Below are 9,752 nucleotides of genomic sequence, written 5' to 3'. Positions count from 1 at the left end.
CGTCGCTCGCGCTCGCTGCCGCGCTCGCCGCCCGCGCCGCGCTCCCCGCCGCGCCTAGGTTTTTTCCCACCATGGTGTATCTCGCGCGTCGCTCCACCTCCCGATCATCGATCGATTTTTTTAAATGCCTTCCGAGTCCGGCCTACCGTCTCCTGCATCCTCATTCGCTCAAACGTGTAAATTTACTACTCGAAAACTATTGTTACTTTGTACCGCGGTACATGATATTTCTCCTTAGTTTAACCCAATCTACCACTATTTTCAAAGTGGCTACTTTTGCATCAGACACCCTGTATATGAAATTACTCGGGAAGACATCCCCAACAACATATTTAAAAATCAAGCGAATCGGAGAGGAAGTCGCTTTTATGCACAATTACCATATTATTAAGTAGTAAATAGGTGAACAACATTATATACATAGTTTTAGAAAGATTGAAGGAATCGTTGATATTTGCTCGAGAAAGCTATCGAATCACATATCGAGGACCTCAGTTATGAATAAGCTAACCACACAGTACAAAGCTCCGATTAAGCTTCTAGGGAGTTCATTTCGCTGAGCTTCCGGGGAGCTTACAAAATTCGGCAAAACGAGCTTCCAAGGCATTCGTTTCGCTGAGCTCCCAGAAATCTTACAAAATTTGATAAAACAAGCTTCTAGGGACTTCATATTGCCCGAACGCACCTTAAATATGTCGATATGGTCACGCGTTTTTCTCTTATAATTATGGTACTTATTTCACGCCTGCAAATTAAAGAAAATTATGGACTTGCGTCATACTGAAATGACATTGTTATATTTGACCTTGTCTGACTATAACTTATAGCATACTTTGGCTGCGTTCGGGGAGACGCTATTAGCGCTGAAAGCACTCGTCTATCTTCGTCACTCACTATATGTCGCACAAAGATAGAAGACGCTTTTATCGCTAAAAGCGCGCTCCCTGAATGCACGTTTAAATAATTATTTCTTTGTTGGAGTAAAGCAATTATTAGTATTAATTACGAGTATATGTATAACAGAACTTGTATACGTATGTTTGTGCATTTTTATATAAATGCACTGCTCGTAAATGCACCTGCGATTATTCATAGGTGAAATGGTTTTGTGTATACACTTCCATAAAGGTTTCACTTCTTATACTTATTGTTAGTGTGGTAACAGCCTCGAGGACGAACGAAATTGCAAATTAATTCTAATCGACGAGGAGGGGGCTGTTAACGAAACATGTCTTTGAAGAATCTGAAGGTAGAATACATCGAGGATGAACTGGCGGTTGAATTATTAAAACGTTATCCGTTATACAAACGAGGTTTCGTTAAAGTCGGTCAGAAACAATGGTTCGTGTCGTACAAATTTTTTGAGGAAGGTGACAACATATATGATTTCAAAGTTCGTCCGGATGATACATGGATCGTTACCCATTCTAGATCAGGTAAATTGTTGCCTAAGTTGGAATTTTATTTTTGTATTTGGAAATAGATATCAATTTAAAAGTGTAATTCAAGAGCGTAAATTGATGCAAACATTATAATTAAAAATAATATATTTTATTATATAAGTTTACGCTGGAATGTAGCAGTTGGAAAATGGTTTTCTTATCGAACGACGTGTCCATGACGTCGCTTTTCTTTGTAGCGGAAAAATAAAAGATACGCACAGAAATATAACTACAAAAACAAAATATCAAACATGAAACTTAAGATTATCGTACAGTTATGTATCGTCATCGCGGTTAATGATGGTTGGCACACTTTAGCAGAATTACATAGCTGCACACTGGGAACAAGACATGGCACCACAAGTACAATTTTCGTGCTATAAGGGGTCTTAAATTTGAGATGAACTAGGCTGGGGCGTTTAGTAACGCACGGTGCCAGCTAAGGGTTAATTAAAGCGAAGAATTTGGAAATTTATGATGAAATTATGATAGTTTATTGAACGATAATTTCAATATTTTATTTTAAATAATCCTTCTGTCAGTTCTTTTTATTTTTCAAACTATTTAAAAATAAAATAGTTTAAATCGTAATTTTGATATTGGCGTAAAACAGTTGATATTTCAAGAAGTGTCATTGTTACTGAAACAATTGAGTCAATGTTATAGAAACGCAAAAATTTCAGACAGAATAAAAAATATTAAATATTAATAAATGGAAAAATATGCAAGTTCCTGTAAATTTTTGTAAAACATGTTACTTTACGTATTTACCTATTGTATTGATTAGGCACGACGGTGACGCAAGAACTTGTATGGTTGGTCGCCAATGACATGAATTTCGAAGAAGCTTATCGGAGACATTTAGTTGAGAGATTTCCCCTTATAGAGTAAAGTATTACATATGTTCATAAAGTATAATACGTAATATATTTTACGTGCAAAAACATGTATTTTCTACTTTACGGTTTAATGAAAACTATATTTCGATTTCCAAGTATTTATTTCATCGTCTACTTTTGTTTAGCATGCAAGAGACATTTCATTAGATTATATATTCAACTTTGAATCTAATAAAAGTATATAGAAAACCTGATTTGAATCTCTATTCTATTACTTTCCTCATAAATGATGCTTATGACAGTGAAAAATTGTCAATTCATGATTTTTTAAATTTTACTATGTCCAAAAGTCCTTTTCTTTTTAGGCTAGGAGCAATGATAGAGGACCATATGGCACCGAAAAACCTGCCTGACAGGACTAATACGAAGAAATATAATGAGAAATATAGTGTCGAATTTGTGCAAAATCAGCCTTCGCCGCGTTTCATTAAGAGTCACTTGCCTCTCGAACTGTTGCCGACAGTGGTAAACAGTACTTGCAAGGTTTGCAATCAAATATTTCGTGAATTAACTGTATATTTATACAGGAACTGTTCATAAAAAATGAGCAAAGATATGAAAAACGTTGAAAAGGAAATTAAAAAATATAAGTCCGTTGAGATTATTATTTTAAATTCCACGAAGCATTTGTCATACATATATCTATATTCAAGTAGTTACATTCGAGCTTATTGTTTTTAATCTCATTTCATGCGTGAAAGGAATGTATTAGAAGATGAAAGTTTAGAAACAACGCAGTACCTAAACGATAATTTTCTTCCTAGATTATTTATGTTGCAAGAAATCCAAGAGATGTGGTAGTCTCGTGGTATATTTTTCACAAAACTATGGATTGGTATCAAGGATCTTTCGCACAGTTCTGTAATAATTTTATTAATAATCAGAGTAAGCTCAGTAAAGTATACATTTCGTCCTTTAAGCTCAATTTACTTTTCGTCAAATGCAATTCCAAAAATCTAATCTCCCGCAATTTTAGCACTATCTAGTCCATATTGGGAACATGTAAAGGAAGCTTGGGCGATGAGACACAGAGCAAATATGATGTTTCTCTTCTACGAAGATCTGGTAAAGGTGAGATAGAAGAAAATGCTATCTTATTACACCCACTCATAAAAGAAATAATTTTTTTAATTATGTCATGAACAAATATGTTCTCTGAAAGTTATAGGAAGAAATAATTAAATATATTTTACTTTTGACCATTTTTTTAATTTGAAATATTAATATCCAGTTATATATTATTACTGGAACTTAAATCATCTTAATAAAACACGATTACATCATTCAAATCCGATGAGAAAATCTAAAAATTAATTAAAAGTACTACGTACCTCTAAGTTGAACTATATCCAGAGAGAAATAATTCGTCGATCAATGTCGAAACGATGTCGATTCTACATTGTTTCAATGTCGATCGCGACGAATTATTTCTCACTGTGTACTTAACATTTTTAATTATTTTGCACAGGACTTACCTAAAAACATAAGAAAAATTGCTGCATTCTTCGGTAAGAATTACAGCGATGAGCAGATGGCCAAGTTAGCGGAGCATTTGAAAATAGAGAATTTCCGAAAAAATCGAATGGTGAATCAGCCATCTCCTAACGATACCATAAAATCTGAGTTGTTCGTCCGTCAAGGAAAGATCGGTGGTTGGAAAGATATGTTTACACCGGAGATCGAAGAAAAATTTAGCAAATGGATTGCTGACAATTTAAAAGATACGGACTTGACTTTTCCAAGTTTGTTACAATGAAAGCAATTGTAGCTGCAATTTATGAATACTGTCGCCAAAGAATTATAAAGCCCGTTTTTGTCTTTGCTGATCGAAACACGTCCGCATACAAAATTCATGTAATTTACATTGTGTTTTTTCATTATGAATTAATTTTTGTATTATTCTAAATATGTCGACATATATTTATTTGTGCGTCCTCTTATAATTATGTATGGCACTTATGTCACTGGTGTAGGTACTTATGGCTAGGTAAGGTACTTATGGCACTGGTTTCATATGTATGTAAATTAAGTAATATTATGAACTTACGACATACTGGAATTATCGAAGCACGTATGGAGGACCTTAGTGATGAATAAGCTGGGAAACGCGTTACTAAAAATATATCCTAGCGAGAAAAGAATCGTCAATCGATATTGAAACGATGCCGAATTGACATCGACATCGTTTCAACATCGATCGACGAATCGTTTCTCACTGGGATCAGATTACAAAACGCGATCGCTTAAAAATTGATGAGAAGAAATGATTACTGGATACATATTGTGCAATTTTTCTTAAATGAATCCCGATCGGAATATTCCGCTTTACCTAGGAAGTACAATAGAAATCGAGGAAAGACCTATCTAACAATCGGAATTCATTCCAAAAAGTTTTGTAATACGTATCTTGTATGTACAATATATGTATAAGCAATGAGATCGACAATATAAGGTATAATTATGAAACTCCGAATAATACATCGATTTGTATCCTAGATTAGAAAAGTTATTTCAATCATCAAAATGTTGTGTGTTGCTTTCGTTACGTTTACCTTCTTATACCTTTATAATAAAACTGAATTTTTATTTGAGTTAGATTTACATGGGAAATAAACGATAGATACATTCACATCACAAAGGCCTTAATTTCAACACTTAAGAAAATAAAAAAATAAAAAATAATTAATATTGTATCTATAAATTAAAACTGAAAATCGTGTAACAAGCAAGTAGAACAGTATTTTATTCTTGGGACCGGTTTTACACAACCCTATATGTACATGAACATACACACATTTCGTGATTATCCGTGGGTCAAAAAGGTTTTGTATATATTTTCGTATACACTTCCATGAAACTTTCGCTTTTCATACCTATTGTTAGTATGCTAACGGCCTCGAAGACACACGAACGAAATAAGAAACTAATTCTAATCGACGAAGAAGCTGTTAACGTAACATGTCTTTCGAGGATCTGAAAGTGGAACGCATCAAGGATGAACTGGCGGCTGAATTATTGAAACGATATCCGTGTCATAAAGACGGTTTCGTTAAAGTCGGTCAGAAAGAGTGGTTCTTGCCGTATAAATATGTTGAGAAGGGTGGCAAGATATATAATTTCAAAATTCGTCCAGATGATACATGGGTCATTACTCATCCCAGATCAGGTAAATTATTTTCTACGTTGGAATTTGAATCCTGTATTTGTAAGTAAAACAATTTAAAAGAGCAACTCCAGAGCAACAGCATCAATTTTTTTATATTATCTAAAACATTATACAAAATCTTGCAAATTTTATGTCATGTGAATGTCGCGTAGTGTAAGAAAAATTGTACCGAATATTAAATTGTATCTTTCAATGAAACGAAACTATCATACATTTCACGTAATCTCATTTCAAAAGTAATAAATTCTGAACTATTGTAACTTTTTTAATTTAAATATTTTTTAGCAAGAAAATATAATGTAAAGTTTGAAATGTAAGTTTATGAAAAAAATTATACCTCGATGAACTATAGATTCAATCTTTTATTTTAAATAATTATTTGGTCAGTGCTCTTTATTTCAAATTATTTGAAAACAAAATTGTTGGAATGGCATCGATATTTGCGTCGATAATTTTTATACTTTTGCAAAGAGTGTCACTCTTATTGAAACTTGGATCAATGTTATCAAAAGATAAAAATTTTGTAAGAATAAAACGTACCGTGAATAATAAAACTATGGAAAAGAAAAGCTTTGTACTTTCTTGCTATGTCAGAAAGTTAATTATATTTACCTATTGACTAGGTACAACAATGACGCAGGAACTTGTATGGTTGATCGCCAATGACATGAATTTCGAAGAAGCACGTCGAAGATATTTAAGAGACAGAGTTCCCTTTATAGAGTACAGTATAATATATTATATATTTTACATAAAATTGCAGAAAAACATATGCATTTCACACTTCAGTGTAGAAAGAAAATTTCTTACGTAAATGTCAGACAATTTTTAATAAAGACTAAATTAGTATTTTCAAGCATTTATTTCATGGTATACTTTTATTTATTCAGAATACGTGAGATATTTTATAGATTATATCCCACTCTGGATTGAATAAAAATATATACATATGTGGAAAATCTCAAATTAATTTCTTTTATTTTTCTCATAAACCTTTGCGTTAGAAAGAAACTTTTCTCATAAAACCGATGCTCATAAAATTAAAACTGGTCAACTTCTGAATTTCTTTTAAACTATATGCTTTAGTGTATCAGAAAAACTCTTTTTCTTTTTAGCTTCGAGATAATATTAGACGACTATTTGATAAAAGGCTTATCTGAAAAAGTTAATGCTGAGAAATTTGATGAGGAATATAGTATCGAATTTGTGCAAAGTCAGCCTTCGCCGCGTTTCATTAAGAGTCACTTGCCTCTCGAACTGTTACCGACAGTGGTAAACAGTACCTGCAAGGTGCGTTTGCAATCAAATATTTCATAAATTAACCGTATATTTATACAGAAACTGTTCATAAAAAATGAGCAAAGATATGAAAAACGTTGAGAAGAAAATTAAAAACATAGACGATAGTTCCATCGAGATTATTATTTTAAATCCCACGAAGCAGTTGTCATACATATATCGATATATTCAAGCAGTTACATTCATATTTATTGTTTTTGATCTCAATTTGTGTGTGAAATCTAATGCATTAGAATTAGATAACAAAAATTTAGAGACAACACTGTACATAAATTTTTTTTCCTAGATTATTTACGTCGCAAGAAATCCAAGAGATGTGGTAGTCTCGTGGTACTTATTAGAGAATTTGGAATGGTATCAGGGAACTTTCGCACAGTACTGTGCTAATTTCATTAATAATCAGAGTAAGCTTTGCGAAATGTTGCTTCATCGTTTCAGCTCAATTAATTTTTGTCAGTTGCATTTCTAAGAATTTACTTTCCACAATTTTAGCGATTTGGAGTCCCTATTGGGAACATATAAAGGAAGCTTGGGCGATGAGACACAGAGCAAATATGATGTTTCTCTTCTATGAAGATCTGATAAAGGTGAGATAGAAGAAAATGCCAACTTATTGCACCAACTCATAAAGGAAAAAAATGTTTTTAATTTTGTGATACGTCAATTTGTTCTCTGAAAGTCGTAGGAAGAAATAATTAAATATTTTTTACTTTTGACAATTTTTTTATGTGGAATATTAATATCCAGTTATATATAATTACTTGAATTTGAACCATCTTAATAAAACTCGATTATATCATTCAAAAATCCGATTAGAAAATTTAAAAGATAATTAAAAGTACTACGTATGTATCTCTAAGTTGAACTATATCCAGAGAGAAATAAGTCGTCGATCGATGTCGAAACGATGTCGATTCGACATTGTTTCAACGTCACGACGAATCATTTCTCACTAGGCACTTAACATTTTTTGTTATTTTACATAGGACTTACCTAAAAACATAAGAAAAATTGCCGCATTCTACGGTAAAAATTACAGCGATGAGCAGATCGCCAAGTTAGCGGAGCATTTGAAAATAGAGAATTTCCGAAATAATTCAATGGTGAATCAGCCGTCTGCTAACGCTCCCGTCAAATCAGATATATTCATCCGACAAGGAAAGACTGGTGGTTGGAAAAGTATGTTTACACCGGAGATCGAGGACAAATTTAGCACGTGGATCGCTGATAATTTAAAAGATACTGACTTGACTTTTCCAAGTTAAGTTTGTTACAATTTAGTTGTATCCAATCACATTTTAAATAAAAAGAAAATACCATTAAGGACTTTCCGACCAAAATAAAGAACTGTAAATTTTATCTTCGTCTTTAAAGAAACACGCACGCATTTATATGATTAAATTTCATTCGCCCATTCGTATTGACCGATCGCAAGAATCGTAAGCAGAATTGACCAATCACGATTGACACTTAATCCCATTAAATTAATCGGAGATGGTAAAACCAGAGAGAAACCTGAGAGCGGCCACGCCGGCGTGTTACTTGATATCGTTTTCGCTCGGCTGATTCCAGCGCCTTACGTCCATTTTTATTTTTCGAACTATTCCGCTACACTCCTCCACTCAGGTGGCTTCCTCTCAGGTGTCGCTGTCTCAGTTGTACTCCGACGCACCCGCGAATTTACACTTCCGTTTGTAAAGTCACTTGTCACTGTCACTGTATCAAAATGCCAATTCACTCGCGAATTTACACTACCGTTTGTAAAATCACTTGACACTGTCACTGTATCCAAATGCCACTTCACTCGCGAATTTACACTACCGTTTGTAAAATCACCTGTCACTGTCACTGTATCCAAATGCCACTTCTTCGGTTTTGACTGTGTCCGATTTCCACTACGAAATGTTCGATTACATCGAGCATCGATGGCAAATCGCGGGAATTCAGCGATCGCACGATGATATCACTCACCGATTATTCGCAGAGAGCGATCGCGGTTTCGTCGCGCACTTGTCGCGAACGCGTGTCAAGTGACAATAATACGATATGCGAAGCGGCGCGGGCGTAACCGATCAATTCGACTGTCGCCGCGTGAATGACCCTGAGTACGGCGCCGTAAACGCCGCAAAAACCGCGCGCGGATTCCACGAAATGACGTAGCGCCGTAAACACCTCGGTGAAAAACAATCTATTGGAATGCGCGCTCGATTTTCGGCCGCAAACAACGCAAGTCAATACAAACAGAGTAAAATTCTTTTCGAAAACTTACAATGTTACGTCATTGATATTAAACTATGGTTGATTTTTAATTTTGATATTGATATTAAACTATAGATATTAAACTATGAATGATTACTCCTGTTACGAAAAATTAATAACACTCTCGTGTTACCGACATTTCATGCATGCAGCACGGAACACAACCAAAATTGGGCACTGCATTACCCGCTTGAAAAATGGGCGTAGCGGAGTAGTTCCAAAAATGAAAATGGACGAGAGGCGCTGGAATCAACCTCAAACGCCCGCCGTGGCTGCTCTCAAGGACTCAAGTTTTTCTCTGCCTATAGACAATTAATAAATTTTCGGAAATGAAATGTTTTACTTTCATCACTTGAGGAAAAGATTCATTATGACGGCCAAATTCTAGTGCAATCCAGTGCAGGAATAAAAAAAGAGACAAATCTCTGATAATTTTGCCCCGAAGCATATTCTGACACGTTGCCCGTCTACATTGTTTGAACTCCCGGTTCGAGGGTCGCACGTGTCGTTTATATATAGGTTATCGTCGTAAACAAACGTCGAATTGCGATTTATTTGTCACATATAAAACCGCGAATTTTACTGTCATCCCGTTGTAAATAAGACTCTCGAAAGATGAAGGAGACCCCTGTTACAAATTGTGAGCGAAATTTTACAAACAAATGTATAGAGGAGGAAACGGTAACT

General features: G+C 34.4%; 3 protein-coding genes across 5 annotated transcripts in view; all 3 read left to right on the top strand.

Moving 5' to 3' along the window:
* The first annotated feature begins 1,079 nt into the window (after positions 1-1,079).
* Positions 1,080-4,865, top strand: LOC105570647 (sulfotransferase 4A1-like). 2 transcript variants are annotated; one of them, XM_012028005.1, is made up of 7 exons: positions 1,080-1,436; positions 1,761-1,805; positions 2,230-2,329; positions 2,647-2,824; positions 3,106-3,226; positions 3,318-3,412; positions 3,810-4,865. In XM_012028005.1, the coding sequence occupies exons 1-7, from the start codon at positions 1,229-1,231 to the stop codon at positions 4,095-4,097; spliced, it is 1,035 nt and encodes a 344-aa protein (XP_011883395.1). In that variant the 5' UTR covers positions 1,080-1,228; the 3' UTR covers positions 4,098-4,865. The 2 variants fall into 2 exon arrangements, with proteins under 2 accessions (XP_011883395.1, XP_011883396.1); XM_012028006.1 differs by lacking the exon at positions 1,761-1,805 and having other exon boundaries at positions 1,081-1,436.
* A 192-nt stretch (positions 4,866-5,057) lies between these two features.
* Positions 5,058-8,146, top strand: LOC105570648 (sulfotransferase family cytosolic 1B member 1-like). Its single transcript, XM_012028008.1, has 6 exons — positions 5,058-5,507; positions 6,131-6,230; positions 6,623-6,797; positions 7,093-7,210; positions 7,299-7,393; positions 7,793-8,146. The coding sequence occupies exons 1-6, from the start codon at positions 5,300-5,302 to the stop codon at positions 8,069-8,071; spliced, it is 975 nt and encodes a 324-aa protein (XP_011883398.1). The 5' UTR covers positions 5,058-5,299; the 3' UTR covers positions 8,072-8,146.
* A 1,180-nt stretch (positions 8,147-9,326) lies between these two features.
* The window catches only part of LOC105570641 (exosome complex component rrp45), a 5,418-nt gene continuing 4,992 nt past the window's right edge, over positions 9,327-9,752 (top strand). Inside the window, exon 1 of one of the 2 annotated variants that reach the window (XM_012027997.1) lies at positions 9,327-9,746. In XM_012027997.1, coding sequence (XP_011883387.1) covers positions 9,728-9,746 — 19 coding nt within the window. In that variant the 5' untranslated portion in view covers positions 9,327-9,727. The remainder of the gene's footprint in view (positions 9,747-9,752) is intronic. The other variant, XM_012027996.1, reaches the window with a different exon arrangement.

The sequence above is a fragment of the Vollenhovia emeryi genome, unplaced genomic scaffold (genome assembly GCF_000949405.1).
Source record: "Vollenhovia emeryi isolate VEMERY1.0 unplaced genomic scaffold, V.emery_V1.0 DF939120.1, whole genome shotgun sequence".
NCBI classification, from domain to species: Eukaryota; Metazoa; Arthropoda; class Insecta; order Hymenoptera; family Formicidae; genus Vollenhovia; species Vollenhovia emeryi.
The sequence above is the reverse complement of the archived record's forward strand: the minus strand, read 5'-3'. Positions and strand labels throughout refer to the sequence as shown.